Raw genomic sequence first — 27,160 nt, forward strand, 5'->3', positions numbered from 1 at the left:
GATTCTTATATTGTTGGAGCAGTAACTACTCCAATCAAGACTATGAACGATTAATAAAGATAATTTCCATTTTAGATATTTCTTTCTCAAAGAGGCATATTTGTTGTGAACACGTGTAAAATCCTACCCCACTGATGTCATTGAAAGTTCTGTCATTTTCTTCAACGAGGATAAAATTTTAGTCAGGGGTCCTATAATATTAGGGGATACAGGCTATCTTCCAGTAAATGTTCCATTCTTCTTTTTTATAGGATTTTGGTTCTCCATAGTGATGACTACCTCGCAGACTGAAAAAACCCATGTAACAGTTAACATCTTGAAAGGTTGTCATTTCATTGAATCGATGAGAAGGTCTAATTAGTAATCCAAAAGATAATTAAAATTTGACATGCTGCTAAGTTTTCGTATATTATGTTGTCATTCTTTTTCAATGGTACCTTATTTTTTTAATTATCCATTACTTTCTTTAGCCTTTTTTCCTTTTCTGCGTTCCTTTGTCTGATCACTCATTTAAATTCTCCTCATTTTCTAATGCCTTGAATTTTTCTTTGTTCATTATTGACACCCTGTTTCATTCTTTGGTCTTTTTGTTTACCTTTTTTGCATTTGTTCTATTGGTCTCATAATCAGTCTCTGTTGCTTTCTTCTCAGTCTCAAACTGGGTACTCATTATATTTCCTGTGAATTAATCCCTTTAGGCATTCAACACATATTTCTACAGTTCTTCATGATCCTCCTTCTATGTCTTTCGTGCTATATTAGAATCAACACTGGTTATTATTTCTATTTATCAGCATAATTTTATGAGACTCTTATGTAATTAACTAGAAACAAAGACAGGTATATATTTCAGATTGCATGACAAGACCAGAAATGAATTATAAATGTCAAAGATAAAGTCTTCTTACTGAATTTGATGTCAGGTTTCCTCTCAAATCCAGGATGCCCAGATATAATTTGAGTTTTCTACTTGGATAACGTTGTTATTTTTGATTATTCATATTTGAATCATACCCTCTTTTTTCCCCCCTAGTATTAATACATTATTAACTTATGACTTGTCCTCTGAATAACAAGAAAGTCCAGGTAACACAAATGGAAAATACTCCCCCTTAGTCTAAATGGAAGCTGAATTAGTCTTAGTAGGGCTAATTGAAAGTATCTGAAACTGCATACAAATTTTAAAAAGCCAACATGTCAGATTACACTCAAGAGGAAACACATTGAACCATAAATGGCAAAGGACTTCCTGAGCATCTGGGTCCTCCTTCAAAGGCATTTATTTTGTTTGTAGTATATATTACCTCAATATGTTTTTTTAGCAGACAAAGAAAAAAGGAATCGGAGTCATAAGAGCACAGAAACGTACTTTGAATGTAGCATGAAAACCCTTATACTGTATTCCATCCTATATAATAAAAAAGTTACTTGAAAGCATTTGGAAAAGAGAAAGAATTAAGTCCTGAATCTTAAAATATACATTTATATAGGGAGTGGCAAGGTGTGGTCTGCATATGAGACTGGCAAAGCACTTCTGTTCCTGCCTCTAGTGATTCCTTTATGACCCTAAACAATTTCCTTGGGGCTAGATTAAAAAACAGAGAAGTGACACAGTGCACGGTCATAGCACAGATTTTTTAAATACTTGGCCTCCTCCAGAGAGGAATATATAGCCTTGAGTGTGTGCCTAACCTCACTATGCAATGGGAAGGAAGAAGCAGGTGCCGTAGCACAGACCTGCTGATATATCAGACGGGGAGCTGCACCAGACCCAGGAAATGCAGGTTTGGCTTCCTCTAGTGTGATCTGGGAGGAAGGTCAAACTCCAGTTTCTGGGGGAAGAGCTACAGGCACTAGGTTGCAGAATAGTCGCAGACGGGAGTCCTCCTCATCTGTCTTACACCTGCACTTGTGTTTTGCAGAAATATATTCCCATATCTGTCTAGTCGTCTAACCATGAGGCTCTTCTGTAGGAGAGGGCCATCTCTGTGTTACTGAATTGCAGCCAAGGATATCGCTCTATCCTGCAAGCATGCAGTCTTTTAGCTGTTCCTTTGGGAGCACACCTTCTGAACTTCTGCCCTTGGAGGCACTCTGCGGGGTCACTCTTAGGATGATCTAGCGAGAAGCTGGGCTGAACTGTGGGGGATTGACTTGACTGATTGTGAATTTTCATTGATCATGCTGGAAGAAGGGCTCCAGATGCCTAGGCAGTTTCACTTTCAACTTAAACATCTACATACCGTCCCTTTTAGGCATCTAACCCAAACCTTTTTGGTTTGGTTTCCCACATGTAAAACTGGAGTGATTACTGAGAGCTAGATACTATACAAAAATGTGAGTAGGCCTCTTCTGCTATTTTGTGGATTCGATGCGCTATATATTTTGCTCTGAACTTAGCTTACAAACTAATCATAGTTGACATATTCTTGCTAGTCACAAGTGATACCCAGCACAGAAGAGAGCAGAGATGACCATTTTAAAAATGAAATTAAGCATATTTATTCTTTATGCTCTCAAAATCTTGTAAGAAAATAATGTTTTACCTTCTTTTGATTTTCTCCCTATAGGATCTCCTGTAATAACCAGACTGACATTTCTTAGACTAGACTTCTCTTCTGCATTGTTAATATGACTTTTCAAGGCCTTGCACTCTTTAATACACTCAAGTACAATAAAATGGCATTGAGCCCATCAGTAGCGCTTATCCCTTTTACTATTTGAAAACTTTGCTCAGAGAACACAGGCTTATTCTTCAGAGACAATAACAACTTAGCATGTCTCTAGTCCTTTTTATGGAGTGCTTCTTTTTGAATGTGTCAAAAATTTTTCAGAACATACTGTGAAAAAGCCTAGCCGCCAAAAATCAGAACATGTGTTTTTCTTTGTAGCTTTACTAAATGCTGAATGATTTTGCAAAATAAATGCCTTCAGGAACCATATGAGAGAAGCTGTGAACCTAAGTCAGGCTGTTTAGCCTTGTGGAAAGGCTTTCCATCCCTCCAGCCTTCTTGCCAGTTGAGACGTTATTCTAAAGTTGGAAAGCTTGCTGATATGAAAAGCATGAAGGTAGAACAAACGAGGGTGGTGCTGCTCCTGCTAACATTTGCTGAAGGGCTGATGTGGGTTTCCACTTGGGCAAGGTTGTCTTCCAGCACACATGCAGCTGGGAGAAGGCAGGGGGGCAGCAGTCCGTACTGGGGTGCTGCGACAGCTCCATCCTGCTGGGCAGCTTTCACTTACTCCTTTGTGACCAGCTAATTTAATTTACTGGCATCACTAGGGACCCTTTAAACGTGGCGTCACAACCAATTTGGGGATTCCGCTTTCCGGATTTTTGTTTTCTTGATTTATGTAAAGACAGGGCCAAGTTTCTCAGAAGTGAGTAGTGGTTTTGGGTACCTCAATTTTTGAATGGCCACCACAGGACACTGATTTTTTTTTTCAAAGGGTGAAGGCTCAACAGACATTCATCTCAAAGAGCTTCATGAAGCTCAAGGCATGGTCATAAGCTAATTCTGAGGCAGAATATTTACCCAAGAAGTAGTGCTCCATGACAGCAGCCATAGAGAGCAAGATTAGCGCTTCTTCCTGGAGACTTTGACTGTTAAGATTTGGAAGGGAGAACCCCAGAAGCAACGCATACAGTCGCGCCAAAGCAGCAAACTGGTTTGATGTTTGAGGAGCTGGAACAGACTGCAGTTTTGAAGTCATGCAAACATTTTCCCTAGGGAGGTATGAATGTATAAAGCATAGCAAATACCATTTCTGTCCTGGACTCTGATACTTAAACATCTTGCTCAGGAGACAGTTTGGCTGTTTTGCTGTTATGTTTATAAAACATAAGTGGAATGTACTTCTGTATTTTTATCGTTTATAGTGGTAGTTATAATTTATGGGTTAAGTATTTTTTGACGTTCGGTGAGGAGCTTAATTGGCACCTGAGCCCAGTTTTCTTGTCACATGTTGCTACCTGTCAAAGATATTTGTCAGATGAGTGTTGATTTGAATAGAGTAGGTCTCCTACTCAAAGTATCCCTGCTAGTGCTAAAGCTGTGCCTCAGCTTTGGGAAATACACTTAATTAAATGCCATAGAAACTGCTAAGTGAGCAATAGCTGAAGTGCTGTATCGGGGCCAGACCCTGATCTCGTTTTTGCCAAGGTAATGTTAGAGCAATACTGTTGATTTATCTTGCATTTACAGGAATGTAGCAGATTATAATCTAGTTCCTGGACATTAGTATGCTTCCCCAAATAATAGGAGTATTGTTCAGTTTTTGTAACTTTACTGTTGTTCTTATAGCTAGTAGAATACAGTTCATAATGTAATTCTCTAAGGAGTGTAGTCCTATGGGAGCTGGATAGTTAATATGAGATAAAAACATCATCAGAAACACCTGAAAGACAAAAAGTCTGTCCACTTTATGAAGAATATAGAACAGTATTACATACATGGTATGAATGGGAAAATTTCTTGCTTTTTAGATTCAGTAGGGTATATTTTGTTTCCAAATATGACTTTTTGTTGGGTTTTTATTTTAATAAGAAAATAAATTCTCTCGTTCCCAAGCTACTGTTCAAGAGATGATGTTAAGGTAATTTTTATCTTTTTCTTTTTCTCCCTCCTCCAACCTCTCAAAATTTCGCTGCAGGAATAGTCTTGAATCTTAAACAGGGCCCTTTAGATTTTTGTACTTGGATCTAGTACCATTAAATAAAAAATAAAAGGTACGCAATATTCCCAGTAAGAAGCAAACAGAAACTGCAGTATTTCAAACTGCAGTGTAATCTGTTTACTGAAGATGCTGATATGCATCTGCTTGGATAAGCAATAAGGATATGTATTCTAACGCGCAAAGCAAGTGGTAAGTGAAGCAAATGTCTCGTATACAAAAGTCTTTATGATGAGATTTGTCCATTTTAGAATAAGGGAAGTTGCACATATCACTTAGCTGTTTGTTCTTCTGAAAGATTCAGCAGCACTCCTGTGTGAAAGTTCAGCACTGGAAACAACAAATTTATATTCATGAGCCCCATTGTGCAAGGTTGTACAGATATGGCAGTTAAAATAATATGATAGTGCTTAGCAATTTAGTTCTAATTTGCTTAACGGAGAATGGGATTCAGTCTTCGTGTTCTGAATGCCTTTCAATCTGGTGTATATATGATTAATGTTGGTGAGTCACTTTTGATGGGAATTTCAGCTTTTCCTAATACAACAAGATAGGGAGACTTTCTGCCCCTCCCACCACCAGTTTAAAAGCACTGCAAAAGACAGAAAGAAGGAGGGAGTTCTCCAGGTTTTCAGCATTGTACACTATTGCTAGGAAGCAAACCGATAACTGATCCGTTGTCAGTTGCTGCACAAGTATCTCTGCAAACCCACCGGGACAACTGAGATTGGGATAAGAGTGTAAGTAGATTATTACTCACTTTAGAAACCAGCCATTCTCATAGCTAAATTCAGAATTTAACTAAACAAGGAAGACTAGTTTAGAAGAGGGAGGGAGAGGATTTGGGAAGAAAACAATTTTGAGTGCAGGCAGGCAAGTCATAAAATGAATCTCATACATGTCTACTGTAAAGACTAATGTCTGGTGAGCTGTTTGTCCCTATCAGAAAGTATATTGGAGAAAATAAGGTGCTTTATGTGCGTAGGTTAGCCTCAAAAGCTTGCTCTAATTTAATGTGAAATAATGTAGCCATGTCTAGGCAACTCTTCCGTGTGATTTTAGAAAACAGTTTTCTCCTACCTTTTATGTTTCGTTCTGCATAATGAGTATAATGCATAGCTTGATTATGAGATTCAGTTTCCACAAAATTCATCAAATGGGGAAGAATGGCTTAGAAAACAAATCTTCATTATTATGAAAATATCACCTAAAACTGACAGACGTGTTCAGGAAATTTAAGGGGCTTAGATTCTTGTGTACCTAGAAGCCAGATATTCAAAAATGTCTAAGTTTGTATATGTATGATAAATCCTCAGTGATACTTTAAAGTGTTTAAACAGGATGCTGAGATGATAATCATTGACTCTAATAGATGTTAGGCAGCTCATTTGCTTCTGTTTTAGAAAACCTATTAGACCTCTGTGTGTAATTTTGGATTTCCAAATACCATTAAAATATGGTCTGATACTTAAATGTATATGCTTCACCTAAAATTTGTAGTCTTAACTGCTAAAATTTGTAGTCTTAACTCATGTCACTTTTGACATTGAGTATAGAGCTCCTGCATTAGTCGAGTTCCTTGCGTGCATTAGCATCTGTGTCCATATCGTCCACCTATTTAAACTGCAGGTGTAAGATAGGACAGGATAAGATCACTTGAGGCTAGCCTCTGCTACCGTAGGCAACTGTATCATATAATTCTTTTCATGATGGTAGTGTTGCTCACTGTAGAGAACTTTGCTGACCGCTTAGTGACCTCTAGGAGTTTAATCTTGTACCTTCTGTCTCATACCTTCTGGACCAGGACGTCTAGCAAAATGCACTGAGCAGAAAGCATATGACTTCAACAGGTATGAACACTCATGACATTAATAATGGCACTTCCTGTTTGATATTCACACTACTGGTAGATCTCTATGTGTAATTCACTATATTATTGAAAAATAATGGAATTCTGTTTGCATTGCTGACAGGTTGGGAAAAAAAAGAAACCTTGGAAAAACATTTGGAAAACAAAAAAGATATTGTCTAAAGGACACAGTGCCAACACTTTAGAAGGTGACTTCCATAAAAAGAAAAAAGATTTGAGAATGATTCTGTAATTTAGTGTATCAGAAGTCTGGTGCTTTCCTTCTCCTCTCCTGCCTCTGTTTTACATAGCTTTACAGTGCGCTTTTCAGAAGCGTAGCGACATGCTCTGAGTAGCTGGAGAAGCACGTTCATGTCTAATTCAGAGCAGAAAAAGGATGAATGCTTTGGTACACTGCTAAGTAATGTGCTGACTTGAACAGTGGCGGGGGGGGGGGGGAGAGATTTCGGTCAGAAGTTTTTATAACCTATTCCTTAATTCTAATGTTTATTTTCAGTACTCTCTGTAGTAATCTTTTCTTTTCTGAAGAAGTCCATAGCTTCTTCATAAAATACTGTGCCTTGGTGATGTTCACAATGTAGCTTTTTATTAAAAACCTCATGCTATGGACAGAAGGCATTCAGGTCAAACTCCTGGCTGCCAAGAAATGAGCACTAAGTACTGAACACACATGCCAGCGGATGGTCGCACTTATCCATTGAGCAAGGATAAACTGTTAGCAGGCCTACGAAGAATTGCTAAATACTCTGTAAGGCTGCTGTCTCTGAGCTCATACAGTGCATACAGCCTGGCTCTTTGAATAGTTTTTAAAAAGGCAGGACCAGAGGAAAAAGTTAGGACTGGGCAAGGAAAAGCAGAGCTGCATATGTATGGGTAAGGAAGGAAGTGTATTTCTCCAGTACTCTGGCTTATTTCTGTCCTTCTCTGTATTTTCCTTTCCCTCTCCCACACACCTCCCTAGCACACAAGCTTTGAGCGACCTTCTCTCTGCTCTCCTTTGCCTCTGCAGAATAGCTTTGGGGTCAGGAGGAATCAGTTAGCAAGCTCACGTATCAGGGATCAGGCCACACAGGGCCGTGTGTGGGCTGGATTTGCAAATTGGGCTGTCATCCTTGAATTATGAATGTTGGCCTGTAGGCTGCTAAAGGGCATAAGGTTGCTCCTTAATGGCATCTTATGCTTATGGCCATCACCATGCAGTCTCACATTTGGTCTAACTGAATGGTATGTGGAAAAATGTACCCATTTTGATTATGCACTCTTAGGGTAACACCTACAAACAGCAGTGACAGCCACTTTCTAAATACCTGGAGTGGAACATAATGTTTTTGTTATTCTTCTGAAAAGCAATCAGAAAAACAACTTGGTACATTGCCTTCTCTGAATTCCCATTTTCTGCATAGCAGTTTGAGCCTGTTTGGAGATGGCTTGTTTTTATAGTATAGCTTTTCAAAGCTTTATGTTGTCTAAAAGATTCTGACTTTCTTTACATCCTTTGGTATATTATATAAGGAGCACTGAGGAAGAAGCTTCAAAAAGAAGGCTGAATAGCATCCTGCTTTGCAACCGCTTGCAAAGCTTAGACCCAGATCCCTGTTCTCGTAATAGCTGTTATTTCCCATGTGATGTTTAATGGGCATGAAGAGCTTTTCTAGCATTCACCGTTTTTGTCAAGTTTTGCAGTTATGCGATGTGTTGAATGGCAGCTCCCCAAATGGTATTTTAAAATATTTTGTGAATTTGTGCTTGTTAGAGTGATGTGGCTTTTATAGTTAGCCATCCCAGCGGGAACAGATGAGGAAAGGAGTCTATAAATTACCCATGAGCTGTAGCCACATCTGCCAGGTTTCTTAAAGCCAGCCATTACTCTTACTGATCATGTCAAGATATGAATGCCTTCAGCTGATGGCTTGTAGGAGGCTCACGATGGGGCTCAGAAATATTTGATGAATTAAAGAAATGCAGGCACAGCTGTGGTAAACAATGGCTGTTTTAAAATGCCTGCATCTGAAATTAGATAGAGGTCAAGGCAACCAGGTAGATAAATTAGTGATTCTTTTTCCTTTTTTAATATGTCACTTTTCTATCAGAATGCTGTCCCTAGAGCTACACCCCCTAATCTTCAAAAATGGGTTATGCTGCATAGTAAATGGTCAGTGCATAGCAGTTAAAAATAACTAGGTGATGCCATCTGCTGTCTTAAAATCTTATTTAATACTACATTTATTTAATGACTTAATTGTTCTCATAAGAAAAAATGAAAACAGCCCACACTGATTAAAATGTCAAGGCTGTGACATGCTATCTGATCCATATCAAAGATCCATATCAAAGATATACAAACTGTATTCACTTAAATACAGTAGACTGTAGACTGTTAGGAGGAAGTGCGATACCAGTGTCAATCCAAAATAACTCCTCAGTGAATCTAGATTTTGCAGGTAACCAAAGATTTTTGTCAGGCTTCTTTTGTTTGTTTTTTATATGTTTGAGAGGATAGACGCAGGATCCTGTGGAATACAGTAGGCTGGAACCAGGTGACACATCATCCCTTTAAAGTATATGTTTATTAAAAATATTTTTTCTGTGTTGCGTAATTCTTCACATTGCATGTATTTGTAGTACAACTGGTTATCCACAATGACTTTACTTTTAGGTGCTTTATGGAAAGAATTAACCTGACCATGGACTTCAAAGAAGTTGAGACCCACAGTTGTGTAAGGCATGTTATTCAAAGAGAATTCACCCATCATCTCAAAAAGGTAGATCAGATCATAACACCTAACCACTGAATTTGCGCAGTAAAGTAAATTTCAAGTGAAGTTAACTGTAGAGTACAATGCTGAGCCTTGGAACAGTAACTCATTCAGAGAGCATAAAATAGTCACCTATTTTATATATATGTATACATTATTAGATTGGTTAGGTTTCTGATAGCAAGAGTTAAAGGCGTATTTTCTTTCAATGCAGCTACACCTAACTGCATTTCACAATCTGCCACTGGATGAAACAGTGAAATATTGTAGACTGATCTGAAGGTCTTGCAGTTAGCAGTGTTTAGAAGATATTTATATAGTTGTAGAACCAAAGAGATAGAATTAGTATTTAGCATTTAACTGTTTGTTCTCTATTGCTTTTTGTAATGATCTGTAATGCACTGAAATAAGCAAGGCCTCCTGTACTTTTTTAAAGACCTTAACAAAAATACTCTGAACTCTGTAAAGGAGAATGCAGGTACTGCAGCAACTTGTAACTTTTTTCCTGAATGGAGATGCCTTTTTTAGTGTGGTATGAAAAAGGTTATGTTTGCACATGTATATAGAGCCACGGTAAAGAAACGTGTAATTGTGTGTGTGTGTGTGTGTGTGTGTGTGTGTGTGTGGTTTTTTTTTTCCCAAGTAACTATTTTCATGTTAAGAAGATACATAATCTGTGCTTTTTCATGCTTTTACATAGTTCAACTTTCATGGCAAAACTCATCCAATATGTTAATGTCCGTTTACAGATGTAGCACATTACAGCTCTCCCATTCAAATGTTACAATAACAGAAGCCCTTCTAGTCACTTCCTCAGTACATGGGAGCAGATCCACAAGATTAACAAATGGCCAAAACAAACCAGTGAATGGATTCCATAACTAGCGATTCCTAAGAGAAGTCTCAGTTTCCGGCCACCTTTTAATCAAAGGGTCTGCAGAGGAGCGTAGCACAATCCAAGCTCTAGCAGAAGGGGAGCTTCATATGTATTAGCAGCTTTCTCACAGCTTTCCATACCTCTTTGTTTTCACTTTCAGTAAATTTCCTTCCCCTACAGGCAAATTTTCCAATCTGGAGCATTCAGAAATCGGAGATGGGTTGAAAAATATTGAGAGAAATTTAAAAAATACTTGTTGGTTCCTTTGATTTTTCATTCACATCGAATTTCCATACTTCTCTACACAAGTCTAAGGGCTCAAACTTTACTGTAAGAGGTAAAATAAAATGTGAAATAGAGATTTCTGTATAATCGTGAATCGGCCGTGAAAACAGAGGAGCTTGAAGAAAAAAGCCTGAGTTCATTGCAAAATGACAAGCGTCCCTCATACAGAAGCTATGACTCTATAGAATTGTGATTCATTTCCTTATATGCAACTCTGCTACTGTAAAAGCCGTCCTAAGGTCACTAACTGTAGACAAAGTGTTAGGCCTTAATTTGCATAATCTTCAAACAATTGTTAAAAAAAAAAAAAAAAAAGACATAGTCTCCATAGTATAATCTGTGAATTTCTATATATTTCCCAGACACATGCTGTACTATCATAATCAGAGCATCTATAACAAAATGAAGAAATTTTATGCCCTTAGCCATGGAAAACCTTACCTGAAGGCAGCAGTAAAGTTAGAGCTCTCATTGGAAGATGCAGGAGGATTTTTTCATGAAATCATAAAATCTCAAGGAGTCCTTGAGATGGATGTTTTAAAGGAGCCCTTGAGTCCAAGGATGTTTTAAAGGTTTAAAGAAGTTGCAGAAATGTAATAATGTTCTGATTAGCACATGTGTCTCAGAAAGTGGTGACGAGCTATTTGCATAGTTTTTCTGGACGTTTTTAGGCTTTTGGATAGCATATGTCCTCGTCTGCTCCAAGCTGGCTCTATGTGAAGCTGAATTGCTTCGTATCTGCAGGATAAGGTGTTATCGGGACAGGCAGGCAAACGGTCAGTGATTCTGTAATGTGACGCAGAAAACAGAGTATGGATTAAAGGTATGAAGGATAGGAAGAAATGACAAAGGAGAAGAAGATAGCAGAATGAAAGAACTGGAAAAACCAGGCTGTCAAAACTGGCTTCTTTTCGTCATAATTTTTTACGCTTCACTAATCTTGGGTATAACTAAGTGCTTCGTAAACTCTAAATGTAAACACGAAGGATTTCTTTTTCTTACTCCTCAGTGTGTTTTTTACTTTTATGACTCTTGTTCTTTTCCAACTGAGTGCCGCTTTCAGGGAAGCTGATTTGTGCGTTTTAAAAGTGGGTAGTGCTTCAGGGAGCACTCAGATCGTCTGAATAAAAGATAGAAAAGCCTAAGTGAGGTGCTGACATGAAGACCTAGTAATGCAAGGAACCATGAGTATGATCAATATTCGTCTTCATTCTCAGTGTCACTATTATAGGAACAGAAACACTTTGATGCCTCCTCTGCTTTTTGCTTTAAAGGCTAAAAGGAAACCTGCTGAATTGCCAAAGACTTCTGATTTACAGTTCAGCACCTGACAGTAAACAAAGAATTGGGCATGGTTGCAAGTAATGCTTTCTTATCTTTAAGCAGTAATAGCAGTAATATTGATACTGAAATTCTGATCTCTGAAACAGAAAAGGTGGTCTGTTATGGTCCTAGGTGTGCTAGGTACCAAAATCAAGTTCTCTGGTAATTAGGAGCGGAAGAGCAGCATTACTATTGGAGATGCTTGGGTTACACGCTTGGCAGAATGAAAAAACTGGTCAGGATCATGGGGGGAAAACTGTTGGGTCAAAAGAAGTTTTTCTCTTTTCATAAACAAAAACACTTTTATTTTTCAGTATGATACTAGAGTGTTTAATTTAACACAGAATATCTCTTTGTGGCCTGAGATTTGGATGATGAATACCAGATTTTCAAGGACGTTTAATACTTACAGGGTAGTTTGCAAGTGTGATGTAAGATTTTATTGACTTGGAAAGATTTTCTTCAGTCCTTTCAGCATTACCCTGTTTTACTACTTCAGTTTATTCTTAAAGTTCTACAAGCTTATTTTTGAAAATTCAATTGCACTGAATTTTCCTAGGTCATTTTCCATGACCTAACAATTTAAATAAATTCAGTGGTGTGATACTTTGGAACTGGATTCAATCTATGCTTGAGGTGATTTACAGTTTAAAAATAAAGTTCAATGTGTAGTTTGTTACCAGAGCAGAAAATAATTGGCTAGTCAGTTATTGCTCTTCACTAGGCCAAGCAAATAGATATATTAGGCAAAAAGGAACATGCGTTAGCTTCTTATTTTTTTTTAAGCATAATTCTTGCATTAGGATAACTTTTTATGCTTGTTAGAGCAAAACTCTGGTGGCTGTAGTTTTCAAATATAGATATATATTCTTACTCTTCTGAGGAACAAGAACACTTTTTCCAGTAAAATAATTCTCTATTGCTTCTTTCTTTCTCTTTTGTTCCTTGCTTGAATTTCATCACATGCAGTAAAACATTGGTTCCTTTGAATTAAACAAATATATTTATAACTAAGTATGCCACTCTATTTCCTTACTCTCTTACAGAGGGTGTAGTAAAAAGAGGAAGATTCAGTAAGCGTACTGTTCTTTCCTTCTGAGCAGCTTGCAAAATGTGTCAGCAGTTAAGCAGCATATGCACTTCTAAGAAAAAACAATATGAATCACTGTGAGTGGCAGCATTTAATTCATCTTTCTATTTTGTATGTGCAGTGCCTTACAGTAACCAGTAACAGTAGCTCTTTGGAGAGTCTAAATTGCAAGAAACTCTGACAGTTTATAAAGTTTCAGGAAATATTCCTTGATTCATGTGCACTGTATAGTATTTCTTACAGTCTCTGTGCAGTTGCTGTCACTGTTTTCCTTAAAATTGCCAAGCCTTTAATTCTGGTTTTTATCATCCTATTGTGACTCCATCCACCGCTGGTATTTCCCATTTGTAATCCTTTTCAGCTTACAGGCATGAATATTTACTGTTGGAAATCAAGGCCAGAGATTGATAAGTGGTGGTGCACAGTGTGGAAGAATTTAGAGCCGATTTATCCCATGAGCTTAAAACAAAACAAAACAAAAAAACTTCTTGTGTTCATTGTTTGGCTGCTTGCCAAATCTGCACCCTGCGAGAAGATTGGGAGCGAGGCAGAGTGGCAGATGAAGAGGATGCTCAATAGAACATGAGAAACATCCAGTAAATCCAGGCTAAGGCGGTTTGGACTTTGGCCCCTTGGTGAGTCGTTAGCAGTTTCGACTTGCATATCTGTCTTTATGTCTACCGTAACTGTCTATCATAACTTAAAACTTTATGAAAAAAAGATACAAGACAATTCACCTTTTATCGCTCCACAGCAGTGATTCTCTAATAGTGTACTTACAGCTACTAGCAAGAGCAAGGTGGAGTTATTTTTTACAGACTTTAATAAGAAGTTTGGCAGTGTTGAGTGTGTTAAGAGAAGTGCCTATATGTATGATGCAGTCTCAGGGTTGCTTAGTATAACAGCCATCCTTTGCTATATGATACAGTGTGTGTAAACAGTGTTAGCAGTTTCTGCGTAGAGAGCTACAGAGTCTTTAACGTAGATGATTGCTTGATAAATCTTCCTTCAGCAGCCTGTGTTGTCCCTGCTCTCTCTCTGGTTTCGGTTACTTCAGGTTTGTGAAGGCTCCCTGACAGATTCTTGCTGACCCAAGGGTCTTGAAGGAAATTTAGAGTGCTCAAATGTGGGAACAGATCCTGCAAGAATCTATAAACTTCGCCACAGAGAGAAAATGACCACATCCATTAAAATATGAGATAATACTTCTCCCACTCACTGAAAAAACAAAAATGCAAAGCCAGACTATGTAAAAAAGCATTGTCTAGGATGTCTAAAAACAGCACTGTATGTGTTTCTCTTTCCATCTATTTTAAGCTTATTTAACATAAATTGATGTTATCTAACTCCACGTCTCCAGTGAAGGAACGTCATTCTGAGTGCACGGGACATGCATACTGACTTGAAAGAATAAACATCTCTTCTTTGAAAAGTGAAGACAGGGAGCCTTTGCTTTTCAGAGAAAGGAGAGAGTACACTTTCTCTTGTTGTTTTTTACTTTTTGCCTAGATCAAGCATGGGTCAGAACCAAACAAGCGAAAAGAATTTTTCATGGGTTCAGTTGGGGGTAGAGAATGAGCTAAAGCCTCAAAGACACCTCCTTAGCTTTTGAAACCTCCTGTCACTTTATGTCACAAATACTCCTGATATTCAGGACTTTGCACGATATGAAAGCCGCCTGGAAAACCGCTAATGCTACACCTCAGTTCGGCATGGGATGAGCTGATCTTCCTTGGGAACTGTGTGGGAATGAATCTCCCTGTCGAAATCCAGGAGGCTGAGGTTGGATGAGGAATTTAGTCAAAACAACACCCTGTTTTTAGTAAGTACCACAGTTCCTACTTTTCCAGTTTCCCTTGCACCTGGCAAGGGCACAGAGGCTATTTTTGAACTGTCTAGACAATTCTTTTAAAAAGAATCCTTTCTTTTTCTCGTTATTGGTCATCAGGAAAAATGGAGTGAACAAGTTTATTTGTGAATTTATTCACATGCTGAGCCCACATAAATGTTTTACAAAGCATTTTTATGGAACTGTTAAATCTCTCATTTCCTTAAAATCTGTGTATTTAGAAAACTGACTTGCTTGTAGTATAATTAGTCCAGAAGGCCCACTGCTAAAGTTTATTTTTTACCTGACATTGGGATTCAGGTAAAATTGCCCCCCTCCCAAATTTAGCTTAAGAAAAGTTTTTAAATGGGCAAAAAGATACAATACCAATGCATTGCTGAGTCATTTAAAGTTTGCATTTTCTAATAAGGATAATACACTAATTGATTATTTCTCACGCGATTACAGTTTGCTTGCTCTGCTGTCTTCCTGGCCTTTTAGGCGAGACTCTTCTCGTTAGAGGCACCTGGTCACTTTCTCCTCTTACCATTCCTCCTCCTGCTCTCTTTGAAAATCTTACGGCTGCTTCTATTTCTTTTAAAGGTGCTTCTCCCTACTGTTGACTTTGTTTCTCTATTTTTTCTCTCTAGAAGAATTTAGGAGTGTTCTTGATTTGTTGTGTGTGAGTATAGATGTGTTGTACCTTCAGCTGCTGTGAAAGGTTGGTTGAGACAGGTAATAGTGTTTTAGACAGTCTGATCTAGTAAAAGAAGAGAACCCTTCTCACAAATTTGACCCGTTTTATAACTTCAGACCACCACAGCCTTTCATTAAATGGGATTGCTTTGTCAAAGCTAGCTGGGGTCAGAAGTCACTGAAGATTACTGCTTTCTGGATGCTCAAAAACCTCTTGAATTGATCTTGTGCTAGTGTGGAAAATCTAACTAAAATGCCAGTAGCCATGCAGTTTTGAGCAGAAGGTGGAAGCAGTGGTAGATGAGGATGACTGCGCATATGCAAAGTAAAACACACTTTTCTTTCTTTTCCCCATAAGCGTTGCCTGTCCTGCTGACCAGTACCTCGCTCTTTTCCTGTACTGTCCTATCCGTCCAGCTGCGTCCAGCTGTTGTTTCTTTTCTTATATTTACTGTATATTCTTAATCCGATGCTATGTTTACAGACAGACCAGACTCTCTTGCACTGTCTCTGCTGAAATCTGTGCCTGAGAGAACTGGTCATGTTTAGACAGGCAATTTAGCTCAAACGTAGTGTCAGGCTAATGTGACTCTGAACCTGCCTGCTTCATTGCTTTGTTAAGATTAGTGTGTTGTGCACAGAAACTTATGTCCGTCCCCGTCCAGTTGTGAAATCATTGTATTCCTTGGGACAGAGACTGTTCTTATTACTTATTATTGTTATTGTTATTATTATGGATTTGTACAGCCCGCTTAAAATGACTGAATCCATGACAGTAGTGCAAATAGTAACTGTAACTTTAATAATGATTGAAGCCTGAGAGAGCAGCAGATGCCAACAGCATCTGAGCCTCCAGAGGGGAACAGGGAATGGCAGGCAAAACATGTTATTCCTTAAACATTCACAGATATATTTTCGTACAACACGCCATACATATGTATGTAGGCATGTAGGGCTATACATATGTATCCATAGTTTAACAAGGAAACTAATTTTGTAACAGTCATGTTAACTGTGTGTTAAGCCAATGCCAATTCAGAGTGACTTGTTTACAGACAAGCAATTAAAATAGCAGTATTGCTTTTTTTTCCCCTAAATAATGTTATTTCTGGAAGTAAGTTTGTTGCATATTTCTCACAAGCAGCTATTCTTCTAGTGCTTATCTGAATGTGTGTGTGTGTGTGTGTGTATGTGTGTATGTGTATATGTGTATTGGCAGATGGAGCAATATACATGCATCTAACTACTACGTTTTCATTGAATTTCATTTACAGGATATTCCTTTTGAGGCTTTCTGTTGAGAAAAGACAGGAATTACTGTGTCACATGCAGTTTCACAGTGAATTTAAGACTTCATGCTTAGGAAGGGCATTTGATGAAGTCATTTCCTCTGTGAACTGCGAGACTTCTTATCAGGACGAAGCCCTGAATGTGTTATATTTCTGTGTGCGTATATGAGTAGGAGTACATAGTGACATCACAGCTTGATAATCGTTATTTGATAGCATAGTGATGGTAGTTTTTTGCCTTTCTTCTTTCATGTTTAACAAATCCAAATCATACTTGAATAGCTCAAGGCTGCTTGTCAATCATTAACTTCTAATTGCCCTCGTTGCCAACCTGCATATTTTCTGCATTGCTCGAATTCTGCGCCCAGGTAAACTGGTGAAAGTGATAATTACTGAGTAACATTTTTATTATCAAGGTTAGCAATTAGGAGCAAAAAGTGGTAGACACTATGCATACAGCTGTTTCAGTGATATAAAGGCTTACTCTATAAGGCTGTGCTTGTGTCTGGCTATGTGCATATGTGCACTTGATGGGAAGCAGGCCGTGACTTCATCATACAGCAGCGGTGCTTCCCATCACATTACTGGGAAGGGACTGGGAAGCCATCAGAAAAAAGAGTGGCCAAAAAAAAAAAAAGGCGGCTAGTAACCTGGACAAGGGGTTTGGCAGGTCAGGTCCAAGCTGTTGCAGCTAGACTTTCTCTGCCTTAAGTGTGCTGTTACAAAGAGGGGCAGATCTGTAGCTAGATGTCATGTTTCAACTGAAGCTACGCATAGTCTTCTTTCTTCCCACAGTGCAAAATTAAATTTTTATAGGGAAATTCCCCGTTGATTAAGAGTGATATTTTGGAAACTGAAATTATAGTTGCATTCTGAGCATAGTTTGGTGATGTAATCATTGCTCTAAAGGGAAAGATGTGACTTACTTCACTATTATTTTACTTGAATTCAATAAATATTGAAGATCTTGCAGTTATATCATGGTTTCCATCCTAATAATTTTGACTTTACTATTAAAACATGATTATACTGAACTTTATTAAATTATGTTCTTTTTGGTTTTGTTGTTAGGTTGTTTTTTCCTTTATACTGGAAGTTCCTGATACATACTTCTAAATTCTAATGGTACTTCAGCAACTGGCTGTCCTTCAGATTTCATATACATTTCTACTATGCTTATAACTACAAAATTGCTGCCTTTTAATTGAAATTATTTTCTTGCTATAGTCATTTTCAGTGTAATGTTCAACATTTCAAGCTGGTAAGGGAATTTTTTATGACTTGCCTCTGAAGGAGATGGAGGAACAGCTCTTTGTGCAATTGCAGTGCATCACCTTTAAGGAGCAGCAGCTCCTCATAAAAATTGAGAGAATGAAAATGCAAAGAACAAAAGAAAAAAATTCCTTCTTTCTCAAGAAGCTGACTTTCTTCGATTTTTGGTACAATGACAGGTGGTCATACAGGAAAATCTCTTCTGATTTAGGCTTTTTTACATTTCCTTGCTTTATCCTGAGGCTATTAACTCCTCTTTAATGCTGTAAAGCTTAGTGTTTAGAATTAAAAAAAAAAAAAGAAAAAAAATAACCTAATGGCTTGTACTACAGCATATGACTCATAAGGCTTTCTTTCACAAGGAGAAACTTGCTGTATGCTGATACATATCCAGAAGTAGCACATCTATTAGACTCAGACAGTTGACTTTTTTTTTCTTCCTTCCGTCATGCCATATGCACTCAAGCTTCCTATCTAAGCAAATGAGTATCAACTTCTTTTTCTCTCCCATAGTCCCTGCTTTTTAACTCCCAAGTAAGCTGAGTTGCTAGTAATTAACTTCAGGCTGGCTCCAGGAGTGGGATGGGTAGGGATAAGAGATACATTCGTTTTGTAATTATAGCAGAATGCAGAATAAGATGTTGTCCAATACCTGCTTTTTCTAAAGAGCAGGTTAGCTTTATGTTTTTGAGGGGCAAACTGACATTACGTCTCACAAAATAAAAGACTGAAGTTATAAAAAACATCAGAGAGAGAGATTTTAAAAGCTATCATCTCAGTAACTAAATCAGATGGTGCCTTTTCCACATTTTGTAATTTCTGTTTTTAAAAAGTCACCTTTTTATATGTGAATACAACTTGACTTGAACACACATTCCTCTACAGTAAGTTTTTGATAAAATATTGTAATCACAGAATCGTTGAGGTTGGAAGGGACCTCTGGAGATCATCTAGTCCAACCTCCCTGCTCAAGCAGGGTCCTCTAGAGCATATTTCCCAAGATCGCATCCAGACGGGTTTTGAATATCTCCAAATATCTCAATATTTGATGAAGCAGAGCTACTCATTTTATATTATCATTTTTCTAAAACAAAATATAAGAGTTTAGATTAAACAACTGATATTTATGGTGAAGTAAGCTTACCACAGCAGATGATACTATTGAATTCACAAAAATTAGCGATACAATTCATAGTATACCATGAAACATCAAGCTGTAGACAACAGAGGAAATGTCACGGGAATATTAAGAAGCCTTTCATTCAATGTCTGGTCCTGTCAGCTGGCTATCGTATTTAAAATGCTGTATTTACACAGGTTGTGTAATTTGAACAATTTTGTGTAGGAATAATAACAAGTTGTTAAAATGTCTGTAACACCAGCTATGTGCCCTTTTTAGAATGTACTGGAGTCTCAGATGCCTTCATTGCTTCCTAGACATGAACTAGGGGTATAAACCACTCCAGGAATTGTCACTCAAGGCAGCTTAAGGAACACTCAGATGCTCATGTCATATGCAATAGCCTGCTCTTGAGATGGAACCGTAATCATCAGCAGGACATGATGAACACTGACAAACAAAGATCCTTCCCTCTTTGTAAAGCTGTGATAAGCAGATGTATCTTTTTGCAATCTTTATTTTTAGGCAAATTATGATAAACTGCCTTTGCATATATGTACGCATAGTTGGCAGTTTATGGTTCTGTCCCCTGTGAACATACAATGAACGTAAACTGTTCCCAGAGCTGCAGAAGAAAAGAATCTTGAATGTACATGCAAGTAGTCCATGAGCAGCATTCTTCTGACAGCAGCTTCTCCCAAACTCATGCAGGATGAAAGCCGAAGAGAAATGAAGAGAGAAAACGAATATGAAGGCAGAAGGAATCCAGATGATACCAGCTGATGTAGTATTATGGTGTAAAAAGGTGCATGTTTTCAGATTTTACTGGAGCAGTTTAATTCTGCTTACAGCTGTACGACCCATACTTCATGACTCTCATTGACAAAACACCTTAATGCATAGTGGGAATGCTTCCATTTCTTTTTTAACGTAAATCAATGAGGTGTCTTAAGTCATTTGAACAATGAAGTATGCCAGTAAAATCATGCATTGTTCAACAGTAATTTGCCAGCCATAGAGTGGTAATGAACTTCTAGGGGCAGTAACTTCTTAACACAGTCCATCTATACCTGAGAAAGTGTGCTTTCATATGGCTTCAAAACAGCAAGCATTTTATTCTTCATGTTTCAGATGAAGATCCTTGGCAAGATTCTCAACTGATGGTAACTGGTGCACAATTGACGCACTGAAATTACTTGCTTTGCTTTATAATAAAGCACAGTGTATGCTAAGGAGGCCCTAATCTAGCACACCTTTTTGGATTATAAATCTTTCACAGTTTCCATTTGGGAACCTTAGGGCAAGCTGCAGCAGCTCTTGTTTATAGCTCTGGAGTTCTTTGTTTCGGTTCCAACTCCGATATTCAGAATGGGATATGATGGCCTTGTGCTGCTCAGTGCCACGTATTTCTTCACGCTACGTAGATCTGCAGATGCTACGTGGTTAATAAATGGCAAATGATGCCCTGCACATCCTTCAGCAGCATTTATTAGCATAGCAGCCTGAGTCCTTGCTATGCAGGTAGAATGAGTCTGGATAAATTATGGGGTACCCTCGAAATAAGGGGTGTGTTGAAAGAGAGGTAGTGTCAGTAGAAGTACGAACGGAAGACTGGACACAGGGAAATGAAACTGCTTAGTGTGCCTGCTCAGGCATAAGATGCAAAAGAGAGAGACCAGGAGAAGAAATAGGATGTGGGAATAGTCCAACAATTTGTTAAGGACAGCAAAAAAACTTCAGCTGGACTGGGAATTCTGATAGACAGATCAGTCCCCAAAACCTACTTTCAGTAATTGCTGTTAATGAGCAGAACTATGTCAGTCGTATTAACCTAACCATGGCAAAGGACTGTTTTCAACGTGTGCAGTTAAACCGGTGGTTGTGTGTCACTGGTCAAAAGAGTCAAATGACTTTGTTTATGGTCTGTAACTGGGCCGCTATGCAGCTGTTTCCACTAAACACTCACATAGGCAGATTTTAAAACTTATTCCAGGGAATGCTTGTGGATATTACTTTGCAATTAATTTTTTATGAACACACATGCCAGCCTCTCATCCCTATAACTGCCTAAATGCTCACAACTATTATAGCCAGAACAAATGCATTGTCCGTTTTCTATGTTCATTTTGCCTTGTCAGAGACAAAAGTTGCTTGGGAGAAAGGAATAAAGGTGGAACTTACAGCATTTGAGAAAAGAACTACAAGGTGAAATAACTGGGTAGCTTGGACCTTTCTAGAAGAACCAAAAAAATTTTTTTGTGGAACCATTAATCCTCCACTTTGCAGCACACTTCACAGTAAAACTGAGATGATAAAACTAATATGATAGGAAAAGGTAAACATCTGTAAATCTGAAATTAATTTAAAAGAGGTTTTGTACATATTCTGGAATACAATCTGTGCAATATTATATTGCTTTTTTGCTTGACAGCAAATACAAATCTTCATCCCATTAGCTCTGGCAAGAGGACAGATTTGTTTGAGATCAATGTTTCTGGTTTTAGAAACCACCAGGCACTAAAATATTTAAATGTCAAACTCTGGTTAGAAATTGAATGGAGCTGCTAGGCATAAAAGGAGGTAAGAAGGTGAAAGAGACCTCTCTTGCACTGTACAAACGTCCAGCCCTGGGTAATGTCCTTCAGCACATAAGAGCTTTCCAGGGATCTTTGACCATCAGTTATATTGGTATGCTACACTGAGGGGAGGAACATAGTTTCACCTTCTTGTGAGATTTTCGTCAGTAATATGTGGTTTGGCCTGTTGTTTCTGACAGAGCTTTCTCAAGGGCTGTCATTATGCCAATGGTTTCCTCAGTGGTTTTCCTCACATTTGAGGTCTTTGGAGAAATATTTCAGCCTGTTTGACAGTAGGCTTGTTCTTCTTAGGTACAGTTCCGGGATCCCGTGAGAATCATTGAGCAGCAAAGTTGTGGAGAGTGGTTGTTGCTTCAGCTGTTGCGTGTCTTTGACTTTGCCTTTTGAAACCTAGAAATGCTGCAATATGTGTATTATATAATGTTTTCTCCAAGCAAAACCTTCCATCCACACATGTGTTGCCCTTGCCGGAAAGAATGATAGAGGGAGGTGCATGCGATAAATGTGTACACATTTTGCTTAATACTGGGAGAGGTGGTGATATAAGAAGCTGAATGGAATGAAGTTCTGTGTAACACACAGAAGGAAGAACAGAAAAAGGAGATTTCAGATAACTGTCTCTATCTGAAGTGTACAGAGCAATACCCTTGCAGAGGATTTGTCAGCTCATTAGATAATATCTTTCTTTTTATACAATATGAAAGTACCCAAAACTCTGTCCTTCAGATGGGCAAGGACTGTGTTTTGTGTGTGTGTTTTGGAGAAGTTCTATATCTTAGAGGAAGAGGAGTCGGAGTGTGGTTTGACAGTTGCTAGAGCAACTAACGTTTTTTTAATGGGTTGCGAGGATAAATGATGGTATAAAGACTGTCACTGACGTACCTTCCCCTGTTTCCTGCCAATTTTCCAGTGTATTAATATAATAAGTAATTTATGAGTTCAGTTTAGAAACGGCTCTTCTTTTGCCCAGCTCAGCTGCATTTGTGAGACTGCATGATCTTTATGGATACGACAGAGAAGAAACTATTTACACACCGGAAAGCAAGGATTCAAGCATCTCTAAAAAGTATATTTTACAAGGAAAAAATGCATTCCTGATTCTGCTTGAGTAAATGTTGTTAATTGTGGGTGTCACTGGGCCAAGCCTTTTATATCTCATTGGTTCCTTTTCTTCTGATCGTCTCTATTCCCCCACCGTGATTATTTTATGCAAGCTTCATAAGCTCTTTTTGGTTACTGTGGAATTATTTTTTGTGTAGTAATGCTGATGTACTACAGAGCGAATGAAAGATAATGAAAACTAGAGACAAGAAGAGAGTTCTGCTAGCCCCCTGCAAAGCAGTATGGCAGAACCAGATCTGTGGGAGTCCCTGCATAGAAGTGCTCAAATAACTGCTGTCCGGTGAGAGAATTTAACTGTCATAATGTTTTAGAGCCATCCGGCTACTAACATGTGCGAGGAATGATGCTGGAGCATGAAATATAAATCATATCCCAGAATACACATACACTCGCTGTACAATGCAGAACTGTAGCTTCACCTGACCTTTCATTAACTTATTTAAGGTCCCATTTTTAAATTTAATGGTGGGTTTCAGAAGGGCTTATTATTACTGAAGTTTATGGGTGTTTTACAGCAGAGTTAAATAGGAACGGAGTTGGACTAACACTGTGTGGTTTCTGAAATCTCCCTGAAAGTCTTAGAACGCAAAGTCCTGCCTCGCTTGCATAGCGCTGTGCTTCCCCTTGGGTTCTCTCTCTCTATAAAGTCAGAATTGGTTACTTCAAGGTACAGTTAAGATTGCTGATTTTAATTAAAATAAATTAAACCATTAAACATCTTCATAAAATGAAATGTAAATATGAACAATTATGGAAATTGTAATCTAAGGTTACTGAATTTTTACACCAGTATTAAAGCCCTGTTCTCATGAACCAGACATGTTTATCTTGCTCTTCAGAAGTAAGTTTTATGTTACAGATGTGCTTACTAATATTTGGAGCATTGACAAGTCACAACCAGAGGCCCTGTTTTGTAGATTTGAATCCTGTCTATTATTCTGCGATTAAAAAAAAAAAAATACCATCTTTGCAGTGCATAATAATTACGCACTGTGTTCTTACTAAAAATTATGACTGTAATAAGATCAGGTTTTCAAGTGAATGACACTGAGGTATTTGACTGGAATAAGTTCACTGCTCTTGAGTTGCTGAGAAGCAGTGCATAAAGCATGCACATTTTTTTGCACGCCTGATAAAGTAGTAAACATTTGCTACCAATTTTATGCGTTTTTAAACTCTGTAGATGACTAGCTACCTTCCTGTTGCCATTCAGGAAGCCATTTTGTGGATTCATGTGATTTTTAAAGAAGAAGAAGTGAAAAACTTTCTCAGAAGCCCAAAACACAGAGACAACTAATGTATTTTTAGTAAAGGAAGAAATTGGAAGAAAGCTCTCTGTTTAGATATTCTCATGTTAGTGCCTAGTATTTATTCTGAGAGAAATTTAGAATGTTTGGAATATGCGAGATGAACTTCCTCCTCCCCATAATTTGCTGTCTGTTTTTCCCTTTCTCATACAACCCTCGCTTCTGCACCCTTTTCCTAGACATTAAGGCTTCTCATCTTTTTTCTTTCTCTAACTCCTTCATTCACTCACTTGCCCCAGTGACAGAGCTCCATCTCCAGATCTCTTTTATGCTCACTCCTTCGGGCTCCTTCTGGATTGCGTTAGGGTTACATCTCACCGTCTTTCCTGTAGTAATACGACCTCTCTCTCATCTTAAAAAATGCATTGCACTCTTGATCCTGTGTGCTCTTCCAACTGCTGCCCATCTCCCTTCTTATTTTCCTGTCAAATTCATTGATTCAGCTACCTAGAGTTCTTTTTCTTTAGTTCTGCCTGGACTTCCAGTCTGGTTCTCAAGCATTGCACTACTCCTAAATGCTCTTCTACCAGCGTCACATGACTGCGAAATAGCAATGCATTATTAGATGAAAACTAGCAGAATTTGTTATACTTGGTCAATGTATGTTGCTTCTGCCCTTTAAGTCACACAAAATGGAAATCTTTCAACCCCACTGAATTCTTAGTTTGTAGGTGAAAGGCAGGTACTTGATTCCCTAGGTAACAGATAAGGGTACTTTGTGATATGAAGAACTATATATAACAGAAAAAAATGGTGCATAGAGTGTGTATATATATGTATGTGTACAGACACACATACATATATATATATATACACACACACTTACGTATACACACAGAGAGGCACCTCCTTTCTATCCTAACATTTTTATTCTTACACACTTTGAAACATGCAAAAATTTGTTGAGATAATGTGATGGTGATTAAATACCCAGTATGCATACCTCCCATACCTTTGAAGTTAGCGAATCTCCCCTCAGCTGCATTTACCTATGTTTCAGATAAGCCTCATGTTACTTTAATACTTTGGATTATGCTCTGACATGGGAGGCTTCGGATTCTTGGGCATTCAGCTTGAATGTACTAACCCTGAAGGAAGCTCTAGGCATGCAGTACACATTTGTAAATGATCTGAACGATTAAACATTGAGGTTACTGAGTAATTGGAGTATTTTAGTGTCTCATTTAGCCAGCCACATTGGACTTTCCTTGGATCTCTGGATGTGCTGGAGCTTCTGACCTGAAGAAATGTTGATATAATTTGACAGCAAGAGGAAATTGTTTGTAGTTCATCAAACTAATCAGTTATCAATCACTGGCATCGGTAACTAACTGAAGAAGGTTGAGACAAAAATATGTCAGGATATTCTGATTGGTCTTATCCAGGTTAGTTTAGTGACTTAGGCTAGGGCTAGTTAAAAGCATTTTGAACATGGATTTTATACATGCATTTTGTTTTAGGAAATGTAACAGAAAAGCACTATTCTCTCTGTCTTTCTTTTTTTCCCAGATCAAATATGGTAGGAAACTATTCACAGTTGTTTTGAAAGTGAATTCCTATAAAATAGCTAGATATAGTTACTGTGAACTATTTTCAAAGTAGCACTGAAACAGAGCTTTTGCTGCCTTCATACTAATGGAATTACAAACTGAAGGTAATGAACTGAGGCTCACTTTGTGTGTTTGATGCTAATATTTTATTGTCAACAGCAGCAATCCCCTGTTCACCATTATTAAAGACAGATAAAACTGTCATTTGGGAAATTTGGGAGATCAGATTGTCACCCACGTTTTCCAAAGAATGGTTCCCTATGGTTCTGCAATAAAAGCAGGTGCTCAGCTGTTACAGTAGGAGGCTCCATATGCGAAATTCTCCATAAACGTTAAATTCAGCAGCAGGCAAAGCTGTTTCTTTGAAAGGGAAGTTGGATTGGGGCCGAGGTCTTAATTATGGTAGGATGGCTTTCTTCTTCACTGTTTTGAAGTGTATGGTAAGACTTTCTGTAAGATAGGTGAATGACATCGCTTTTGGGCACCGTTGCCTGTTACAAAGTGGAAGTAAGGTTCAGCTTAGTGTGTACTAGTTTTACTTACAGTTAACATGTTAATGTGATTTATCTGGAGAGATACTCATATAAATGTGTAGGTGTGATTGGGTTTCCTTGCTGTAGCTTTGTGTTAGTGCCTCCCTAAATGACAAACTTAGATCAAGGGGTTTAAAGGGTGTTTAAAAAAAAAAAAAAAAAAGGCGAAATCAATGAGATGATAGTATTCGCAGGCTCCGTAGGCATGAACATAACTGCGTCTGGACCATCAATTGGGAGAGAAGTAACCTAGCTGGCTCCGCGCAGGCTGCCCTTTCCAAGGCCGAGCCTAACATCAAAGAGAGATACTAAACCCTTAGCGTGCAGAAAAGGGAGGGAGTTGAGTGAGTGGTCAGGGAGGCTACTCAAGGTGTCAGTGAAAATGCTGACAGGCTGGGAAGGTTCGCAGAGACGCCGAGGGGGTGGTCTGCAAAGCATGCAGACAGCTTCTCCTGAGCAGAAGCCGGTGAGTACGACCCCCGTTTTTAGCCGGGTTTCTTACCGAACGAGCGAGGCTTCTCGCGGCGGGTGTCTTATCTCGTGACTAGTGGAGAGGTCACGTTATGAGGCTCCAGCTAGGAGAAATATCCTTCTGGGAAGACTCCTTGAGAGTGCAGTGTACTGTGAGAAAAATCCCACTTGCCAAGCGCTGGGTCGCCCTGCAGCCTCCCTGGTGCCCTGGGGCTCCTACCGGAGCCGCGCGGGCAGCGCCTGGTACGGGGGAATTTGACGTGGGCTGCGGGAGCCCAGTGCTGCATTGCTGGGGCCAGCTGGAGGAGGTGCTTAGGCGGTGTGTGAAAGCTGGCAAGTCAATGAGTAAGCTGGCCTTACGTAAGAGTGTAGTAAGGGTTCACTGGAGATAAGGGGTGACTGAGATATGTTGACTTTTGTTATCAAATAATTGATGCTCTGCTAAAAGAAGTGTTGTTTTTGAATGTGTGAAATCAGCTCTGATCAGAGCCCGAGAATCT

General features: G+C 38.5%; 1 protein-coding gene across 8 annotated transcripts in view; it reads left to right on the forward strand.

Annotated features, from left to right (window-relative positions):
• The window catches only part of ARHGAP6 (Rho GTPase activating protein 6), a 348,894-nt gene that overhangs the window by 212,671 nt on the left and 109,063 nt on the right, over positions 1-27,160 (forward strand). Inside the window, exon 2 of one of the 8 annotated variants that reach the window (XM_068920667.1) lies at positions 9,201-9,306. The exons of 5 other annotated variants lie outside the window; for them this stretch is intronic. In XM_068920667.1, coding sequence (XP_068776768.1) covers positions 9,208-9,306 — 99 coding nt within the window. In that variant the 5' untranslated portion in view covers positions 9,201-9,207. Of the gene's footprint in view, positions 1-9,200; positions 9,307-13,491; positions 13,511-26,428; positions 26,656-27,160 lie in introns of those variants that run through there. 2 more of the 8 variants (XM_068920725.1, XM_068920686.1) reach the window with 2 other exon arrangements.

This window comes from Struthio camelus, chromosome 1, assembly GCF_040807025.1.
Source record: "Struthio camelus isolate bStrCam1 chromosome 1, bStrCam1.hap1, whole genome shotgun sequence".
Taxonomy (NCBI): Eukaryota; Metazoa; Chordata; class Aves; order Struthioniformes; family Struthionidae; genus Struthio; species Struthio camelus.